Here is a 22478-nt window from a genome sequence, read left to right on the forward strand (position 1 = left end):
CCAAATATGAACACAGGGGACATCAGAAGTGGTATGCATTTCAGATTATTAGCTGTCTACCTTTAACTTACCTTATCGAGCTTTATTGATTTGACAATGCTGTATTCCCCACCACCCAAAAAAGACTTGAGCATGAGCTTATCTAGGCTTTGTCTTATTTTTTTTTTCCTTTGTAAGATTATAAGGAAATCGTATTTTCATATCCCTTTATCAGCTGCTTCTGTGTTTGTGGAGCTGTGGAGTTTTGCGAAATGGACCTGCAGTGTTGGAGCTCACACTCCTCGTAGTCAGACCCTGGGTGTTTGATGTTCTAGAGTAGTATTTCTGGAATCCCAAACAGAGGTACCCTGAGTGAAATCTGGTCGATCTTAAAGTCAAGAGGTGTTATCTGTTAACTTCCATGAGCCCAGAATTTCTGCTTTTCAGTGCACAGGCAGAGGCAACCTTCATAGCATAATACGAGTTAAATAACCTTTCTTCTTTACCTTCTACAGACACTGTGACTGATGAGAGTTAAAGGCCATGGATGAAGATGGGCTTGAATTGCAGCCACATGAGCCAAATGCATTTTTTGATCCAACAGGTCTGTCAGGAGATAATATATAGATAAGAGCGTTCACATTAGATGCTGTTGACTGTTGTTTATTTTGTCTTTGCTTAAAAGTGCTTCACTGCATCAGTGCTTTTGTATAGAGTAGTCGCTTTGGATTTTCGGTTGTTTTTATTACTCAGAGCAATATGAATGAGCTACTGTTCTGTGAAGTAATAGTTGTTTGGATATTGCAAGAGAGTCTAACAATTGGTAACCTTTTCCAGAAGAGAAAATGTTGTGCATCTTAGTTATGTTAGCACCTACTGAGGACTTGCTTTATCAGCTCCCCACGTATCTGCTTATCTTAATTGCTTATAGGCTATTATGTCTATTTTACTAAATTGCAGCATAGTGTAAAAGTTGAAGTAAAATAAAAGTAATTTCAATTATTAACCAGTTCATCTGAGTTAGTTTTACATTTTAACTGCTATTTTAATTATGTTTTTCAGGAGCTGATGCAGGACATATGGACGGAGATCAGATTGTTGTGGAAGTACAGGAAACAGTATTTGTTTCAGATGTAGTCGACTCAGATATAACCGTGCATAATTTTGTTCCTGATGATCCAGATTCTGTAGTAATCCAAGATGTCATTGAGGATGTTGTTATCGAGGATGTTCAGTGCCCAGATATCATGGAGGAGCCAGATGTATCTGAAACTGTCATTATTCCTGAACAAGTGCTGGACACAGACGTAGCCGAAGAGGTTTCTTTGGCTCATTGCACTGTCCCAGATGATGTTTTAGCTTCTGACATAACAGCAGAAGCAATGTCTATACCAGAACATGTACTGACAAGTGAGTCAATGCATGTACCTGAAGTTGGACATGTAGAACATGTAGTTCATGATAATGTTGAAGAAGCAGATATTGTCACTGATACTCTGGGAACAGATGTTGTTTCTGAAGAAGTCTTGGTGGCAGACTGTGCATCAGAGGCAGTGATCGATGCCAATGGAATCCCTGTGGAACATCAAGATGAGAAGGGCAACTGTGAAGATTACCTTATGATTTCCTGTAAGTGTCTGGGTAAAGCCATCGAAATTCTTACAATACGGACCTGGGTGGTGCTTGAAATATCTGAGGGAGGACTTACAACAGTACCAAAACCAGATTTTCTGTATTATTTAATGAAATGCAGATCTCACAAATGTACTCAAATAGGGGTACTTTTAGGAACACGTACCAGCTAAAAATTCTGGTGAAGCTAGTAGAGAGAAATACTGGCCAATGCATGTCTGATTACAAATTATTTCTGTACCATTTTATAGCGTATGAACAAAAGAGTAAGAATTCCAGTAAACTAAATGCCATATACTTAGTAAGAACTGAAAGAAAATAAATGTGACATTGTTTGAAAACGCATGTATATGCAGGTTACTAAGATTACTGCCAAGACATTAAGAAAACAAAACAAAAAAAATTTCATGGAAAAGGGAAAGTAAAAAAACCTGTCTTTTGGAAGTCCAAATGACAATTTGTTGTCCTTGTCTTTTTTTTTTTTTTTTTTTTTTGCTAAGCCCCCACCCCTTCCACCTCATTCATAGTTAGGTACAGGCTATGTGGTTTTCTTTGCTGTTAAGATGTGTTTTCTTCTCTTGATTAAGCAAAAGACAGAGGTATGCTGCTAACAAAAAGAGTAGCTATTGCTGCTCATAGCTGAGAAGAAACTGTGAATATCTTGATCTCCCTTAGGAGGAGTGGCACAATCCATTTGAATGGTATTTCAAAAGACTTAAAGTAGAGGGTGGAGAAAAACAGAGCATATCATCAATCCTTTTTCTACTGAGGATATCCATTTCTGCGAACTAGAGCTTACTCTAAGTATATTACTTATTATAATGCTTACTCAGTGCAGCACCTAGGAACATCCGAGTGTCACTGCTGAACATTTGTCGTAGAAATAGAAAAGCCTTCTTAGGCTGGTTTGTTTGATTGCCATTTCAGGCACTTCAACTTTGTCTAGCATTAAATGACTCCACTGATGAGGCATACTTGATGCTCTGCTTCAGTTACCTTTTTTTTCTTTTTTAACTTTTTTTTTTTCCTTTGGACACTTTTTTAAAATGTATAATAACTTGTTTTAATTTTATATTCTGTACTTACGGATTTTAATGTTGCTTCTCCTTACCTAGGATCACTGCATTTCTTAATTTATCATCTCTTGAGTTCCTTGAGTAACCTTGTGCAGCCATGTTTTGAGTTTATATGAGGTACAGTTAATTCTCTATTATCTGGGAAAACAATGAAATGGGATAATGCAAAATATGGATAACACAAAATACTGTAAAACTAAGCTGCAAGATCATACTGAGGTGCAATAGATCAGGGATGCTGCTCTCTGAAATAGTATTTATCCAAACTAATAAATGCACTCTGTACATTATGGTACAGATACAACTCTCTGATTCTGGACCCGAGTTAGATCAGATGAAAGCAGCTCAAATGCTTCGGCACCTGCAGCGTAGTTAGGCAACAAAGTGGATAATCCACCTAGGGGTAGTTGAGGCCTGACTGTGTGAAGACTCTGGTGGTAATCCTTACCTCTTTCTTATCCCTGACTGTAGCTCTTTAAGATGCTGTTGCTCCCATCTCCCTGCTCTCCCTTCCCCTGCAGGTTGTCATCCTGCAGCATGGGCAGCAGAGTGAGGCCTCTGGGGCTGCTGTCATAGGAACACTTTGCAAACTCTGTCTGTGTAAATTCAAGAGAGAGGGGTGGGTAGATAACGTGTCCCATTCAACCGTTGTCAGTGGCTGAATGAGGACAGAATGTCTTGGTAGATGCCATATTGCATGATCCCTAAAATACCCACCCAGCTAGGAAGTCTTCTTAGATGTACCGGTCGTCAACAGGTGATAACTGGTAGAAAACACAGGAATTTAATTGTTCAGTTGTGCTGGGATATTTTCCATTTTCAGTCACGTATTTCTGCAGTTTCATACTCTATTTAATATTAAACGCCTCTTGATAGTCTTGCAATGTACTTTGTTTAGATCCAGGACCTTAAGTAAGCCAGTGTTTAAAACAATCATTATGCTACAAAACATGCACCCTCTCTATTTGTGTTTAAAATGTTAAGTATGTTCTACAGTTCATTTTAAAAGGGAAGTTCCCTACTACCACCTACTGTGTTTAAAGCCTGCATAACAAGTTCTTCTGGTTGTGAAGTCAGAGTCTAGTGCTTTTTTGTCAAGTGAAGACTATCTTGCCAAATAGTCTCTTTGTTGTATGGAAAACATTATTTTAATTAATTTCCTTCTTTTTTTTTTTTTTTTTTTTTTTTTTGCATCGGCAGTATATGTATTTATTGATCTGTTGACTGTCTCAGTTCTTCAGTTGAACTTAGTATTAGGTGGTTTTTAAAAGGTAGTAATATCAGCCTAGTTTTTGATTTTCCATCATAACCTGTAAATTCGTGCTTGATTCTGGCAAACCTCCCTGAACTGCTGGGGCAGCTATTGGAATGTAATTTTGTCTGCCATTACAGTAGCCAAATGTAGCTGCTTCCCAGATCTGGGAGCTGGACTGTGTTCTTCAGGATGCTTTTGCCTGGCGTCTTTTATCTAGTCACTTGCAAAGCAGGGGATGACACTGTTTTTTCTGTTGCAGGTTTCTCAGTCTGTATTCTTCAACGGAAGTTATTGGCAAAATCTTTTTGCTATCTTCTCCCTATCTTGTGGCTCTCTTTTAAGTGTTTCCATTTTTGTTCCTAATGAACTGGGTCTACATAGATTTTCTTAAAATAAGATAATTTTCTTAGCTTTGTCCTGAAAATACCTGTTTTGAAATGACTAATCTATGGGTATCTTTCTAAAATTGTGTTTCTGCTTTCTTCCTTGGTTTCAGACTGGTTTGTCTTTTCAAAGAGTACAGCCCCTGTGAGTTTCAATCAATAAACTCACTATTTTAATATTTCTTTTCCCATTTAGATTTAATTTAGCTTTTGATATGCCTTTGGTTTTTTTCATTTCCAAGATAATGTTTCTTGGCACAGCTTATATTATTACTTACCTTTTGATGTACTTACCTTTTTTCTTGGATACTTTGTCTTTGCTCTCAAGCTTCATTTTTGGTCCATGGTAGATTTGGGACAATTATGGCAGAGCAGAGTGAGATGTTCATTCAACAAAGAATGCAAATGGCTACTAGTTAGTAGCTTGAAAAGGATTCAAGGAGGTTTGATAAATCAGTTTTTCTTTCACATATGCCATAACAAGCCAGTTCATGAGTTTGGTCAGGAAAGGATAAATTGTGTTCTGGCTCACACTGGTATTAATTATTTGGTAGCAAATTTTAAGGCTTGGAAAATCGTTTCTCTGTAAGTGAAACAGCAATGGTGAGATGAGTTAGTCTTTGTCAAAACAATAACCCTCCCCCCAGCATTTACTAACCAAGGAAAGTAGTGCCTTACATCTGGCCATAAGATGGAAATTAAGATTTTTGCTTGAGTTTATTCGATTTGGCAAAGTAAGACACATCGTCTGGCATGAGCTCGTTCCATAAGGAAAAAAGTGCTCTGATATAGTCGTATTTAATGGCAGTAAAAATGGTGAGGCACAAAGGAGGTTTGACAAGGGGAGACTGGAGAGAGGGAAGGGTAGCCTCACAAAGTTTAAGCTGCGGTTTTAGGAAGTTACATGATGTTTGCAAATACAGGGGCTATGTTATGTCCATCCATATCCTTACTTTGCTCTGAGTTAGATGTGTCTTTTGTTTGTTGTATCTGAATTAACACTTTCATTACAGGAGTCAGAACTCAGGGTACTGAAAGGGAGAGAATAATGATGGCGTCTTTTCATAGGTCTAGATGAAACCTATCTTTTCTTATCCTTGTTGGATGTTTAAGTTGAAAGTGATGGATCTGATCAACAAAGCCATAAATATGGTTCATGCCTTCATTAGGGCCATCCAGTAGACTTCTAGTCAAGAAAATAAAATGCTTTTATTTGCTTTTTTAGCATAAATAAATACCTCCCTCTTTTTCCCTGGAGGTTCTTAAAGATGCAGGACATCATGTTTTTCTTTCTGTGAGGTAGAACTTGCTGCCATGCTTCTGCCTGACCACTGGAATGGCACCAACAGTTGTTGCAGCCAAGGCTGCTCAGGAGGTCACTGTGAGAGGTGTGGGAGGTGAGAGTTCCCTTGGGCTGAGTGATGCCTCAGAGCTTCGTCTCATTTATGTGCTGGGAAGAGCAGAAGAGAGGGACAAGTGTCAGATACCAGTTTGGAGCTCAGGAAGTTCTCCTCTGCTAGATTACTGCCCTGAGGGGAGCTTTAGCGTATACTGTTGCTCATGTGTAATGGCAATGGCATTAAAATCAAAATAGAACAGATTTCTATTTTCTCACAGGTTAGGAAACCTGCTTTGCCATTTAAGAAATAACTGGATGGTAAAAATAACTTCTTCAGTGGACTAGGAATTCTCTGCTATCAAGTGAAGTACAAGTAAAATGTTTCTATCACAGATAACTGAACAAAGTCTGTCTGGGGAATACGGCATGCTTTTAATCTATTTTAGAGAAAACAGAGTAGTTAGCAGTGGACTTTTTCATTAAGAATGATTAAATAGGGTTGTTTATTTTGTAAGCAGGCAAGTATCCCATGATACGTGTTTTTTTAGCAGCCAAGAGAATCATTTGGGAACATAAATACTGACAACATAGATGATTCTCATCTAATTGCTCCATAGACAGATTTTAAAATCTGTTAAACTGGTGTAGAGACAGACTTTTTCTTAGTATGTTTGTAAGAATTGTTTCGGTGTGTGATTTAGCAATGAGCAGTGTGTACTTGAACAAGATGGAAGGTTTCTTAGTGCTTAAGTGAATTTTATCTTTTAGAATCCTTTTATTTTCCTCATTAATCCCATATAGAGGAGAAATAGTAGGAAAGAATAAATGTAAAAGCTTATGGAAACCATTAAAAAAATAAAAACAGTTACAGATATTTGCATTTTTCTAGTTAGGAATAAAAGGCTGCAAGGCTACAAAGTCTGTATCTGCTGATCCATTAAATATTGGATATAAAAAACTAAAAACAACTTATTGGGCAAAGTGTATGTGTCATGGTTAAACAAAAGATGTACCATTTAAGCAAATGCAGTATGCAGGATCTTGGGCTAGCATTCATGCTCCTATGTGGGAAAACTGGCCTCAGCTGGGTTTTAAATACTGTTTTTATTATCAGTGCACAGGAGTTTGTTTCTGTCCCAAAAATGCCACTGGACGTATTTTAATCGGAGGGTAAAGATATAGGAGATAATTACTAGTTGGACATTATAGTTTATGACATTATATTACTTTTTTTAATTAGATGTAATATTTTCTAGGAGACAAACGCTGTCATCGCAATGAACACATTAAACAATCTGTTGTTAATGTTGCCTGCATCTTTTATTTCTGTGCTTTGCTCTCTATTCCTTTTTTTATCTGTTGGTCTCTTTTTGTTGATTTCCTTGTAATGTAAATAATGACTAGACAGGCTTTAAATATGCCACATCTTTCATGTTGTGTGACACCTTTCTCATCTGTTTGTGCTTCTAATAAAAATTCAAGGATTATCTTTATATGGAAGCAATCATTGCAACATTGGAGAAGCGCATACTTTTTTAGTTGTTTCTTGCAGCTCATAGTGTGCAAAGAGCAGGCTCCTCTAATCAGTGAAGTCTGCAGAGAACATCAGCAAACTAACCATAGAATGCATTCTTGCAATTTACATAAAATAATGTTGTGTCTAATAATTTTTCTCTCTTTTTTTTTTTTTTTAACTTGGAGCATTAGCCTGAATCCACTTGTTTACTGAAATAAAGCTACCAGCTAGTAGAGGGGGAAAAAAAAAATCATACATTTAAAGTTTTTAGTGTTCAGTTAATACCTAATTAAATGGAGGCACAAGGTATAACAGCATTGGAATAATGCTAGTCTGAACTTTTTTTCGAGCATGTGACTTGTGATTAGTTTAGTAACTGCCCAGCACCTCCACTTGAAAGGAAGTGGTCTCTTATAAGCCTAACTAATACTTTTAAGTACTTTGGTTTGGGGTTTTTTTTTTGTAATTTCAAAGAGGAACAATGTGAGAGAAGATCAGTCATTCATGGTGTTTGTGGGATTGCTTGATGGGCTGTGAATTTGAATGAAAAATTCAAACATCATCAGAGTTCCAACTTCAAACATTGATCAGTCAAGTATTTATGAATATCATTTTTTCTTGATTGTGAGACTGAGATACATGGAGAATGCAGAAACACAGGGAAAGTGTTAAACAGAAATCAAATTTCATAAATGCTGCCAGAGCATTAATGAATCGGTATAGAAAAATGCTTATGTAGCCATAGGACAAAATACCATGGAAATGGTGCTTTATGTGATAGATACCCATTCTCTTTCACCTTGTTTGTCTCTTCATCTGATTTTTGTCTTTTTTTTTCCACCTTTTTCTTTCCACCTTACTTTTCTTCCTGTTACCTGTTTGCTACTATACTGCAAATACTGTTTCTTTTCAAGCCTTTCAGGGACTTTAGTTTTTCAAGTATCACTGCCAGTCAAGAGTGAAATTTTTTCCTTTTGGATGAGAAAAGTTCCTGCACATCAGTTTCCTTACAGCTTAATGCTGCTGTGAAAAAATACTTAAACCAGTTGTTACATTCTGAAAACACTGTTGAATGTAGGGGGAAATCAGGGATAAACAAACTCTAAATTATGTAATTATTTTTTAAATCATGTTGTTTAAAAGATGACTTTGAACCTTGGAGAACTTATTTCAAAGAGTAAATGGAGAATACTTTTAAGATATAGAATTCTTCTGTTCTGTAAATGTTATCAATGGATACTTCCATATATATATGGAAGTAAAAAACTCTGTTTTGGTTAAAAGAAACCAGCCTGTTTCACACGGTGCACATAGGTTTGTTTTCTCTTTGATTGCTTCAGCCATCATTTTCCTTCCTTGAGTATGTTCCAGCATCAGTTGAGCTTGGTGGCAGACTTCCCCTTTCGCTTCAGAAGTGTAAAAATCAGTCTACGCTGATTTGAAAGCCTTCCAAGTACACGTGCGTGACACTGGAAACAGCCAACTTAAAGGAGAACAACTACATAAATCTAGTGTAGGAATGAAAGCAAGTTTTCTTTTTGTCAGAGTCCCAGTGGTGTTTGGTGTTTTCATGCATATGCCAAAGAATTTATGAAAGGCTGCTCAATAACTGAATATACGTACTGTGGAGCAACGTTGTTAACATGATTCAAAAGAACACCTTAAGGTTTTTACTTCTGAAATGCTTTGGGGTTTCAGCTACAAGATGTTATGGTGTCCCGTGACACACTATCATTTTTAAAATATGGTAGTGCTTGAAAAATTGTGTACAGTGGTCATTGATCATGAACTTGCCATAAGAGTATGTAATGTTTTTTCTGCTGCTCTTTTGGTGGGGAGAAAGATAGACTAATTTATTTTAGTGCTTCATAATTTAATGTTATTCATATTTCTTTGTGAATAATGATGCCTGATTGAGAAATTGTACTTAAATACAGTTGTGTTTGATACATGAGACAGAACGCGTGCTAGTTTATGTAATTTAAAGGCTAATTTATTGACTTAATGGCAGTAAAATAATAGTAATACTATTTTGAGCTTTTTTTTTTAAGCAGATCTTAAAATAAATGGAAGAGTTGCAGTTACTGATTAGTTAAGCTATGATTTAATTATGAGGGTAGTTTAATGAGGGCCAGTAAAATGAGCATACTTTATTAAGTATTTTGTATGTGCTAGACATGGTAGTAAAAAATTCTACAGCATTTGTGGGACAGTTTGTACACTTCCTTTAGTATAAATTTCGTATCTTGTTATGAATTGAAGTTATGCATGGCTCTGAGGGAGCCATGTCAGCCTCCAAAAATGCCTTTATCAACAATAAAGTCACAAATTACAAAAGTATGCCATCGTGTTAAGAACTCTTAAATAATCTCAACACTCGAGAAACTTCTGAGGCTTCTGAAATTGGGACATTCTCTTAAGGTCTTGAGATGCTGGATTTGATTTTTGTGAACACATATTTAGTATTTATTTCTTGAAAACCCAAGCTTGGTAAAGTAAGATGGTGTGTGTGTGTGTGCATGTCTATGTAGAGTATGTCTTAAAAATCAGAAGTATATTCCTCATAAAGCTGGCTGTTAGCCATGTTTATGTGGGAGGCCTAGGCAAGTTATGGCAATTTAAACAGAAGTGTGGTGTCTGTGCACTTCTGAAAGGAAGAGAGCAAAATCTGAGACAATAGTAAGAAAGTATATAGGGCTACAGCATAAAATCCAGTGCAAGTCCCTTTCAGTAAGGGCACCATGAACAATCAGTTGTATAGGTTCACCAGGGCTGTAGCGTCAGGGCAGCACTTTGGCATTGTGCTTGATCCCTCAGCTGTTTGGGTGGATGAGAAAAGTGGAGGGTTTTCTTCCTGTAGTTTTCATTTAGGTTTCCTCTCTAGTCAGCTGAAGAAGCATCAGTACACCACTTTGCAAGGAACCAGGTCTGACTGGCTTGCATTAAAGACAGGATTTAGCAACAGATAATGCTTGTGAAAAAAAGTTAATAGCTTATTAATTGTGAAGGAAAAAGCAATTAAAGCTGAGAATAAGTGAAATTATGCCACAGAGTAAGTACTAATGTGCAGTTTCTTCCTACCATCATCTTGCTGCAGATCACCATTTCCCTATTAGTGTTGCCTGGCGTGGTGCTCATGCTTCTTGTCATATCGCTGCAGCACTCTTGCACTTCACCCTTAACTAGAAGATACAGCTTGAATTTATTTCTGTATTTATTGTTGTTGTTTTCAAGGATATGAAAAAAATATTTATGGGTAGGTTCTTTATCACAACATAATTTTAAACTGCTTCCAAATTTGAGTAATAAAGTAAAAAAGTCTTTCGTATATGTCTGTCTGTATATGACTGGATAATTTTAATAATTTGTTTTTGTAGTGGATGATGCTGGTAAGATAGAACACGAAGGTTCTGCTGAAATTACCATGGAAGCAGAGTCAGAAAGTGGCTCTTGTAAAGTGGATGGCATTTGTCCAGAAGTCATCAAGGTCTATATATTCAAAGCAGATCCTGGAGAAGATGATTTAGGTAAAATATGTTCATTTTAGAATATTCCAACCTGACATTTGAAATTTTGCATAATTAGAGACTGTGGTTTCTCTTAAGTCATCTGTGTAGAGCTGTGGGTCTAATGTTAAAGTGTAACAAACTTTCAGTTTTCTGCAGTTTAGCACAGAAATTGAATAAAGTGTATTTAAAATATTTTGCTCTGGTCTTCCTGATTAGGGGGCACAGTAGACATTGTGGAGAGTGAGCCAGAGAATGACCACGCAGTTGGATTACTTGATCAAAATAGCAGTATTCGTATTCCAAGGGAGAAAATGGTTTACATGACTGTAAATGATTCTCAGCATGAAGATGAAGACTTAAGTAAGTAGGTGGCTTTCATTTGGGAACAGGGATTTTCACTTTCAACAGTGCAGTGTTCCTATTAATTTTTTCTTGACTTCTTTTTCTCTTAGATGTTGCAGAAATAGCTGATGAGGTTTATATGGAAGTGATTGTAGGAGAGGAGGATGCAGCAGTGGCCCATGAACAGCAAATTGATGACACTGAAATTAAAACTTTCATGCCCATAGCTTGGGCAGCAGCTTATGGTAGGTAATACTCAAAGAATTCTTCCTGGTGACCCTGTCTATAGCAAAATTTTGGGGGTTGTTTTTTGGAGGGTAAGGGAGTATTTGTGCTTTTGTGTTGTTTTTAAAGTTTTAGTTTAAGAATGGTTTCTTGGCATAATGAGCCTTAAAAAGAGAAGAAGAGGGAAGCTGTAAGGCAGGATTCTTCTTATTCCTACTGTAACAGGCATTTTCGTTCATATTTTCATGATGTAGAAGGGGAGGTACATGAGCTTTCAGGTGAAAAATGGCATCTGAAGTACATCTGTCCTTCAGAGTTTTAGGACACAGTAAGAGCTGGCTTGGGAATAGAACTGAATATTTTTATCTTGGGGAAAAAGAAAAGCAGATGGCAATATATAAGATTCAGTATAACAGTGAAAAGCAACACTGACCTCTAGCTTGATTTAAATGCTTTGTAGAAGGAACATACAAATATGTGATTTCACTGATGGAAATAATTACTTGATTAACAAAAAAGAAGCTGGAGGGAGACATCTTAAAATTATAGCAGAACCTTGAGAATATTTCCAGCATGCAGAACCATGTTTTCTTGAATGTTAGTATCTGAGCACCAATCGGTGCACAAACTGATTTCCAAAACTTAACATAAGCTGGTAAACCAAAATCTTGTCTTAGAAATGTTTCCGTGTTGACCTGTTCTGCTTCTAAATGTACTTTGAGTAAGCAAAGCATAAGAAATAGTGGAGTAGAGGTCAAAACTTAGGTTATATGTGGGTTGTGGTGATGGTGCCAGCAAACAAATGGCAGGGAAGTGCTGAGGGTGCGATGGGGGCTGGATCATGGATGTAAGTCAAGGGAGGGCAAGATTTCAGGGAGCAGCAAGTGTTAAAAGTTGCTTAGGAGATGGATGGTAGTGTACCTGGAGCCGTATCTTTGGCCATGTACTGGTGAGCACAGTCTCAGTGAAGAGGAAAGGACAGAAGCCAGGTTGAGTGGTAATTAAAAATGAAATTAAGTGAACTCAGAACAACAGTTGTAGACTGAACATTTAGTGATTTTGGAGGAGGAGAAAATTGAGTAGATTATATTAACAGAGAGTTGGAATTGAAAGGAGAATTTAAGAAGGTGGGAAACAGTGGAGTCATTGCATTGTCAGTAGTAAGCAACCTAACATGCAAGGTGAGAGGTGGTGGGGAAGGGAAGAAATAATGAAGCATGAAGAATGAAAATGGCAGAGGTTTGTTATCTGCACTTTTCAGAACTCTTTTCCACTTAAAGAGGGTTTAAGAGCTGATAACAATGGCACCTTAAAATGTTAGATTTGTTTTGTTGCTGTATTGTAGCAAAGCCTAGTCCCGCTGTGCTTTACATTCCAGAAAGTTTTTGCAAGTTTATTCTAGTAATAGAAAATGTTTGGGGCCTGTTTTGTGTTATACTCTTCATGTACCTGTTGCAAACTTTCTATGTGTAAGATGTGAAATGGGTTTTTGTTTTCAATGTTTGTCACTTGCCACATTTGCTGTTCAACACCTGAACTAGCATATAGATCAGAATCTTCAGGTTCTGCATATGCCTGTTCCTGGCTCTGAGTCTTCTTACATTGATCATGAATATTCATTCTCGGCACTGTACAAAGGGAACAGCTGTTGAGCATCTTGCACTTTCTTCCACTTCAGTCTTCCTGTCCTATTTGTGTGCTTTGCTTTCCCTAGGAACTGTTGCCTTCTATTGATTCAAGTAAATACTTAACCACAAAATTTATTATTTAAATTTACGTATGCCCTTAAATCACCAGTGTTAAACTGTTTGTCAATTAATACCTTCCCAAATATCTAGATGTATTTACTTGTAATTTTCATGTTTGTTTTACATCCAGTGATACCATTTGTGTATTAACTATGAAGCTCTGTGAGGCAAAGATTGTTTCCTTCTTTCTATTATACAATACTGAGCGATCTCTTTGTTCCCAGTAGAAAGAATTTGTAAGTGTTAAAACATCAGGTGTGCAAATAGTAAGTAGGGTACTTTGTGTGCAAGTTTATGGGCAGTTCAGAATGATTCTTTGATCACAGTTCCAGTTCTGAAACTTGGTGTGTAAGAAACTTCAGTCAGGTGAATTCAGATGTCCAGAAGTGAATGGGAGCTCACACATGAATTTATTTCAGGACTGAGAAGAAAATGGGGCACAGTAAATATTGTGACATGCTATTGTTTACTGATGTTAAACATTTTGGGCATAATTAGCAACTGAAGAAATGCAAAAAATAGTGTATTTAAAGGAGAACTCTTTGTGAAACGGAAAACCATTAATTCTTGTAAATTGTGTACTCCTGTAAAATTAGTTTAACAAAGCCAGTGCTTCCAGGTTTGTAATACAAAACATAATTCGTAAGTTACATACAGGAAAGTTTTTTGCAGCTCATCCTGTACATTATTATGGTTTGATTAAATGTCCAGATAATAGTTTATAATTTCTTTCATTATCATTGTAGAGTTTATTGCTTGAATAATCTGTAGAGTGATGATGGCAGGTAACTTTTTAACTTATCTTGCTAGGTAATAATAATGATGGCATTGAAAGTCGGAATGGCACTGCAAGTGCTCTTTTGCACATAGATGAGTCAGCTGGACTTGGGAGACTGGCTAAGCAAAAACCAAAGAAGAAAAGGAGACCTGAGTCCAGGCAGTATCAAACAGGTGAGTGTCCAGTGGCTGGTTGTACTCTCATTCCTCTAGGTACTTACCCATAAACAGATGTACTTCGCTGGTAGGGTGTGCAATGTCTTGTAAAAAACAGTGAATATTGTGGGAATTATTTTGTTCACAACACTTCTGCAACATAAATGAGTGCGTATTTTATTTTAAAGTTTTTAAATACATAGCTGGTTTGGGTTGTGATGGGTGTTTTAAAGGAAACCATCTCTGACATAGAAAAAGTCAGTATCATAGCAAAAGGTTAAAAACCTGTATACTTAACTTGCCACACCAATTTTAATGTTTAATGTAGCTTTTTTAAAGGTGATGTTAGATAAACAGTGTTCTGTAATAGTACTTTTTAAAACCACTTTTTGTCTTTATTGAAAAATACATAGAACAATAGATTTCATTATATCAGCTCAATAAGTAACTGGAAAATCTGAACGTTATATGTTACATTAGGTAGTGTAACTTCTATACCCTTTTCTGTTTTAATTGTGAAATAAATTGCCTTGATGTTCATGCCAGTGTTCTTACTTGCATCTGTAAGAACAGATGCACTGTTTTGGCATTACTTAGTTTCTGCTGTTAACTGTGTTCTAGTCTGAGTGATTTATTTGGTCTGATAAAGTTGAAAAAGCACGACTGTTTTCTTTAATAGCCTTGCCTTACATGATACTAAAAGTTTCTTTCCAAATTGTGACTTAACTGTAGGAGTTCTGTTTTGTCTAGCACTGAATTAGTAAACCAGGCAAATCTTAAAGTTTGCTTTTTCTATTTCCAGCTACCTAGTCAGTTCTCCTTCTAAAACATTTTTGGAAAAAGAGAGCTTTTTAGCATGCCTAGACAAATTCAGGGTAAACAAATCAGGCTGATGGATGAGTGCTAATAAGTTCCAGAGCTTTGAGGTGTCTGTATGTGAAATGTGTTCTCATTGATTCCTGCTTGATACCTCCTCAGATTGTAACTGTGACAGATGGCACAAGAAGGAGTTAGTCTGGGAACATGTGAATTGTAGTCAGTGGTAGGTGGTTAAACTGCGAGATTAAACTTTATCTACAGATTCGTGGAAAGTCAAAGAAGATCATGTGCTATGCTTACTACGTAATATTCAGTTTAACAAGTTGGCTGCTGTTCTTTGCACCAGCATTGGTTTCTGCGTGTATTTAATGTGTGAAAGCAGTCAAAATTCTTCAAAGTAGAATTATTTGATGTGAAGAACAGATGGGTGATGCTTTGGTTGTCTCCATCAAAAAACAGTATTTCCTTTCTCCTGATAATAATAGTGAAAGAAGGTAGTAATTCCCTCAATTTCTTCTACCTAACCCAGTAACAAGCTTGTTTATTATATAGTATAGTGTATGTGTCTGATCTTATTTAACAAGTCAGCTTATTGTTAAGGTTGAAATATGACATTTATTGAAGTGTAATATTATTGTATAATATTGAGGAAGGGTTTTTTGTTGTTTTTCAGCAATAATCATTGGCCCTGATGGTCATCCGTTGACAGTCTACCCCTGCATGATTTGTGGAAAGAAATTTAAATCTAGAGGTTTCTTGAAAAGGCACATGAAAAACCACCCGGAGCACCTTCTTACTAAGAAGAAATACAGATGCACAGACTGTGATTACACTACAAATAAAAAAATAAGTTTACATAACCACTTGGAGAGTCATAAGCTGACCAACAAAACAGAAAAGCTTATTGAGTGCGATGAGTGTGGGAAAAGCTTCTCTCATGCAGGAACTTTATTTACTCACAAGATGGTGCACAGGGACAAAGGAGTTAATAAAATGCACAAGTGCAAATTCTGCGATTATGAGACAGCAGAACAAGGGTTACTGAGTCATCACCTTTTAGCTGTCCACAGCAAGAACTTTCCTCATATTTGTGTGGAGTGTGGCAAAGGATTTCGCCATCCGTCAGAGCTCAAGAAGCACATGCGAATCCACACTGGTGAAAAACCCTACCAGTGCCAATATTGTGAATACCGATCTGCCGACTCTTCTAACTTGAAAACTCATGTAAAGACTAAACACAGTAAGGAAACGCCATTCAAGTGCGATATTTGTTTCCAGACTTTTTCAGATACCAAAGAGCTACAGCAGCATACGCTTATGCATCAAGAAAGTAAAACACATCAGTGTTTGCATTGTGACCATAAGAGCTCAAACTCGAGTGATCTGAAACGACACATAATTTCAGTCCACACAAAAGACTATCCTCATAAGTGCGATATGTGTGATAAAGGTTTTCATAGGCCTTCGGAACTGAAAAAACATGTGGCGGCTCACAAGGGTAAAAAGTTGCACCAGTGCAGACATTGTGACTTTAAGATTGCAGATCCGTTCATTCTGAGTCGCCACATACTCTCAGTTCACACAAAGGATCTTCCATTCAGGTGCAAGAGATGTAGAAAGGGCTTTAGGCAACAAAACGAGCTGAAAAAACACATGAAAACACACAGTGGCAGGAAAGTTTATCAATGTGAGTACTGTGAGTATAGCACTACAGACGCCTCAGGCTTCAAACGGCATGTTATTTCCATTCACACAAAAGACTACCCTCACCGTTGTGAGTATTGCAAGAAAGGTTTCCGAAGGCCCTCAGAGAAGAACCAGCACATTATGCGGCATCATAAAGATGTTGGGCTGCCTTAAAGTCTCTTTCACAGACTTATGGCTGGAATTATAAAGGAATTTTGCCTTTCAGGCAGTTAGCTTATTTTAAAGCCAATCACCTGCGATCACACACAAAAAAACCAACAAAAAAAAACATACTGTGCGTTTGATTTGTTGCTGTATAAAAATAGGATTATTGCTTCTAGTTGACTTTTATACCTTTTGTTCAATAGCGTGTTCTGAATTCTATTCAGTTTGTTTAATAAATGAAGAAAAGATGGCAACAATAAAGTTGCATTTAATAAAGTAAACCCTGTCTCTTACTGAGTTTTTCAACCGTAATAGTTCATTTAAGTATATTTATCTTACTGACCTCGTTGATACTCACAGTGTCCATGTTAATGCAGTTTTGTCGTGAATTTTAAAAATATGAAATTTCTCTTGATAAAATTGTCAGAGGTGTGTATGAAATGGGGAATTGTGATGCTGAAGATAAAGTCGCTAGGGTCCATCTGATTGTCTTGTTTTGACTATACAGACTTTGTGGCAGGTTAACTATTTTCCATTTGAGGAGTTACACATATAACTATTGCGGAAAACTATTCTGCATTTTAATTCAGGTTTCAAACGTAAAAATTTTTAAAAAGTGGTTTGGGGCATTTGTGTTATCTTTCTTTGGCAAATTTGAAAGTATGCTCAAATATTCTGTTATTGTTCTGTGCTTCTTTGTCTTTGAAAGGTTTTGCCTGTTACGAAATGAGTTGGGTTTTTTTCAATTTACTGCTGTCTTAATGTTGGGAACATAAAATACTATTGTTCCATTTGCAGAGTTAATAGATCACAACTGTCTGTACGTGCTGGTAAACGTACCTCAAACTTAATGCTTTTGTGTATATTAGTATTTCTTTGAAGGAACAGTTTGCGGTTCAAGTCACATTTTTATTGTGAATTGTTTAAAATTTAAGACCAAGAGGTGCCTCAATTTTGGAAATGAGAGATTTACAGTGAGAGCTTCAGAGGGGATGGAGCGGAGCAGATGCATTCATAAGGAGTAGAGATGTTTTAATGTAGATATCCTTAATAAGAACAGTAACTTATGATAGTTAACAGAACTGTTTCTAAATTGAATGTTTTTCCTGAGCCATTAGCAGCTGTGTTAAGCTGCTGTTTATTAATTAGTACAGTATCCAGAATTAACCCAGTTCTTTTAATCTGTGTATAAACAGCTGGGAGAGCATTACAATTATTATATGCAATTTTGCCACCTGAAGACTATTATAAAATAGCACCATATCATTTACTAATTGCAGCATAAATGTACCAAGCACGAAGTCATGTACCTTAACAACAACTCTGGAGCAAAAAACCCGAACCATTAAATTACATGCCAGATTTTAGGGCCCGGCCCCGCTCCCCTTGCTCAAATTCCTGCTGAAGCCACTGGTTGGCGATGGATAGCAGAATTCGGACCCAGCTGCCTGCCAGCTTAGGATAGATTTGTAACCAACAGTTCACTAAAGGAAAGGGTTCAGAACCTGGCCCAGTGTTGACTCTCGTTTCTAGGCAGGCAAACTTCCTATTGAAATGAAACAGGAATTTTAGTGACGATTTCAGGTTTGGGGTGACAAAGGGACAAAGGTTTCCTTTCAGATGTGCATCTTCTAAGCCTTTTGTATTTTGTTTTGTTACCGAGCCCTGCTCCTACTGCTCAGCCCCTCTGTTTCACCGTAAGCTGAAATACTTGTGTTTAATTTGCAGTTCAGGAGAGTCGAATGCCATGTCACTACCTTTATTGTATGTTTTTTTCTTTTGATGCCTGCTTGACAGTGCCCCCAGACTTGTCCAACATGCTCTTGTATAATATTGCTACTAACGGGCCGTGAACCTTTAGTGTGTAATACCTAGATGTGTTGCACTGTGCCTTCGTTGAAACCCCCGGTGAAGTCAGTGGATTTCCTACGTGGCTGTAGCTGTCTCTCTGTTGCCTACTGATTGCCAAATCAGATGCAGTAAAACCCAGTAGGGATTTTCCATTCGCGTCTTGCAGAGTACCCTCCTGCGACTTTTTCCCCCCTCTCTTACCTTCAAGTGTTTTCTAACTGGAAACCTGAAAACTGTACAAAATCTGCATAAATTCCCATAGCGTTGCCGAGGATTTTAGCCATTTTGAACTTTATTTTTTTAAATAAGCTGAAAGACAAAGAACACAATTTTACACATTTTCTTTCTCTTACGTAGCCTGGAATCATACACACTTTTTTTTTAAAGCACAATGTTGAAACTTTTTTTTAATAATTAAGGGTTTGGTCAAGTGGATTTTGTAAAATGTATTTGTCTGTATAAAGAGAAAATGAAATTATAGTTATTGTTAATGTACTGACATTAGTTACAGGTTAGTTTTAATTCTTAAATAATTTGCTTAGCAAATGCTATAAAATGGATGTTTCAGTTTAATGTTTAAAAAAGGTACAGATTTTTACAAGGACATAATATAAATTATTGTTCTGTAGAAAATACCCTGTTAAATATTGTATACGTCCTTCCCTCTGTACACTTTGTAAAAAAGACAAAAGAAAAAAACAAAATACATAGAATCATATAGGGATGTGTGACATTATTGTAATTGTGTACTTGATAATAACGTGAAAAAATAAAATTCAGAATATTTTCCTGTTAATGAACGTTTAGTCTATTTGATGCCAGTACTGAGATCAAGCGTTGTTCTGAGGGACGCGGTCATCTGCAACTCTAGTGCACTTCAGCTTATTTCTCTGCGCCCCGTTTTTCAGCTCATTTTGTGTAGCACCAGGGTGCGGGTGATTGAATCCCTCGGTTGGTTGAAACACACCTTTACGAGAAAGTCTGCAGAAGTGAAAGGAAGGGATGGCAGGTCTCCGAAATCCATTTTAATGCCTGTTTTTATATTAAAGGATTCATGTCTGTTAAACTTCTTACAATGCCTTAATGTTTTTCAGCAAGGTGGTTACCTACTAAGTGCTACCACACTGTCCCAAAAGCCCCCACCAAACCTCACGTCGAATGAGGTGTACCACTGTCATTGAAACTGAATTAATAAAACGTGTATCTCGGTGCCTCTTCTTTTGGTGCGTGAGCCCCCACGAGTGCTGCTGTTACCCTCGGGGCCGGCGGGAGCCCGGCTCCCTTCCCCTCCCCTCACTTCCCACCGGGATGGGTGAGCGCGGTGTAGCTGAAGCCCGGAGGCACCCAGGCTGGGTCTCCGCCTGTCCTTGCTGCCCTGCCCCAGCTCCTCTACCCCCTGCTCCCTGGTGGGGCTGGCACTGCCCGGCGGGGGGGATGGAGAGGGCTTATGGCCATTTTTCCCACTGCTCTATGAATGCTTCAGACCAATTAAATTAAATGCCGTGTGGGAACTATTTCGGTAATAGTTCATCCGGCACAGGCCGTCCCACTTCCATGGTGCGTGTGACCTAATGTCAACCTGTCGCCCTCACTAACTCAATGGCAGAAGTGCTGTTGGGTGTTGCTGCCCTCCGTACCTGCCCGAGAAGGGAGGAGGTGAAACGTGGAGGTGGCGTGTCTGCTGGCTCAGATATCTTCGGGGTATTTAGTCCAATTAGTTTACTCTCACTGGATACCTTTAGGAAATGCTGACTCATTCACTCCTCATCTTGGTTCATCGTGCAGCCAGATGGGCATTGGGCAACTCTTCGTAGTAAGAAGCGGTCACACCAGCAGCCTGCTTTTGATGTGATTTGTTTTCTTGTTTTCTCCGTCTACCTGACGTTCCTCAACCGCTCATCATGAAGCTGTACGTTGAGTACCAGAGACGTTCAGGGCACTGGAGAATAAATAAGCACATTTCTGGCTGCTGTGAGGAAGAGCCCGGAGCAGTTACCCATTCTAGCTCATGCAGACCAGCAAATCCCACCCTCCCCTTGGACCTACCCCCCTTTCTCTTGCATTTCCTTAGCTGTGAGAACCTCACTGCTTCGCTGCCAGGCTCTGCTGAAGGCTCCCGGGATTGCCCAGGTGCCTGCAGCCCACGCGGGTGACGTCCCCCTCACTGGGACGCAGCAGCAAAGGCACCCAGAGCCTGGATGCCAACCTAAGAGTTCTCTGACAGCCTTCTTGCGAGCCAAAAGGCTGCGTCACTAATGAGGAAAAGAAGGAGCTGGCTAACAGCTCACAGCGGTTCGCTGGCTTGTTAAAGCTAGTAATTAAATCATATATCATTAACAGGAAACACAATTAATACGCTAACAATTATGACGGGTAGAAAACTGACCAAGGAGTGGGTGACTGGCACCAATAAGCAGGTCAGCAGAGCGGTCAGGAGCAAAGAAGCGGTTGTCGACAGACACGAAAGGCAGGCACGCCAGAAACCTTTCACTAGGCGGAGAAGTTTGAAGGGAGGGTTGGTTCTTTTGGTTTCCTTGAAATGCTGATGCAGAAGAGGCAAGTTTTTGATATTTTTTTCTTTTCTAAAAGCAGCAGAAGTATCAAATAAGGCTGAGGATGTTTTTTTCCAGACCTATGGCAATCAAGAGTGCTATTTATTTCTATAGCAGATGAGCACTTTAAAAACCTGCAAGCACAGGTGGTTCAGAGGCCATGTAGCATACAGACTTTTGTAATATTTACCGGAATCCCACAAAAACTCCACAAATCTGGAAAAATTACTGTTCTATTGAAGACAAACCTTAGCGGGTTATCTCGACATGAGGTCAGGCAAGATATTGGGATAAAGAATTGCTGCCGTTAGGACCAAGTAAAGAACCTGAAGGGAACAGAAAAAGAGTTAAACACAATGAATGCATCCTATGTTATAGATGTAGGGGGTGTATATATATATTTATACGCCCTAGCTTTGAACGAGCTCATTCAACACCCTGGTAGCACAGAGCCTGTGTGCTGAGCCGTCGCTGGTGTCAAAGCACAACCCCTCTGCACCTGAGCCCCGCGTACCACCACGCCTGCTCGCCCCTGCTCTGTCTCTCACCTTATTTTCTGCTGCGCTTTAACCGTTGATCGAGGCTGACTTCAACCAGCTACACCATGGAGCCAAGGCTGGGGTGTCATAAGCTTCAGGACAGGCGACTCCCATCACGGGGCTTGTCTCCACTTGCATCCTGGCTGGGGGATGCCTGTCTGTCCCACCACCCCGAGATGCCAATGCCCCTGTTGCTGGCCAGGGACTGAGGTGCCTGACTGATCATCCCGGAGTCTGTTTTGAGGAGCCAAGTGCTTGAAGTCAGGTTTTTGACTGGAAAACTTCTTACACTTTATAATCAAAGACCAAAACGGGTCACCAGAGAGCACCGGCCCTGATGAGGGCATTTCCAACAGGGACCACAGAGATGTTCATGCCTTAGGAAACAGAAAGGCACACAAAGTGCTCATTTTGAGATTTTTTTTTTTTTTTTTTTTTGAGCCAAAGTCTAGCAGGCTGGCTAGAAGTTCGAAGGACAACCTACGAGTACAGTGACATGGGTCCGAAAGTCCTGCCTCGTCCTATTTAAACTTCTTGGTCTCAGTTCAGTTGCTCACATCTTAGGCACTAAAAGCCACCTGTGATCATCTTGGGATTGCCAAGTGCTACGCAGGCCCCTGGGGGGACCCGCACCCAGTGGTGTGGTGCCCAGAGCACCTCCCACAGCACTTGGAGCCCGTGGAGGGGTGGCAACATCCTCCAGGGATGTTTCCTACTTGCATCCAATGGACAAGATGAGTCCTTTGAAACAAATACGGATGAAAAGACACTTTTGTTGCATGCAAAAAAAAGAGGTAACACAGACCTGATTTTTCTCTTGCACTGGCATGAATCAAGAGCTTTGTTAAGGCTGATACTGTAAAGTTAGCTATAAGAAGACTGAGACATGTTTTGTCTGACACAGCCAAGAAAACAAGGAATGCCAGGAT

The 22478-nt window shown here is 38.6% G+C and overlaps 1 protein-coding gene across 4 annotated transcripts; it reads left to right on the plus strand.

Moving 5' to 3' along the window:
- Positions 1-522: 522 nt before the first annotated feature.
- ZFX (zinc finger protein X-linked) lies at positions 523-17652 on the plus strand. 4 transcript variants are annotated; one of them, XM_009810728.2, is made up of 7 exons: positions 523-583; positions 1042-1608; positions 10558-10707; positions 10906-11049; positions 11142-11276; positions 13815-13955; positions 15430-17652. In XM_009810728.2, the coding sequence occupies exons 1-7, from the start codon at positions 523-525 to the stop codon at positions 16614-16616; spliced, it is 2385 nt and encodes a 794-aa protein (XP_009809030.1). In that variant the 3' UTR covers positions 16617-17652. The 4 variants fall into 4 exon arrangements, with proteins under 4 accessions (XP_009809030.1, XP_059673173.1, XP_059673180.1 ...); XM_059817190.1 differs by lacking the exon at positions 11142-11276; XM_059817197.1 differs by lacking the exon at positions 1042-1608.
- Positions 17653-22478: the final 4826 nt, after the last annotated feature.

Source organism: Gavia stellata, chromosome 1 (assembly GCF_030936135.1).
Source record: "Gavia stellata isolate bGavSte3 chromosome 1, bGavSte3.hap2, whole genome shotgun sequence".
NCBI lineage: Eukaryota > Metazoa > Chordata > Aves > Gaviiformes > Gaviidae > Gavia > Gavia stellata.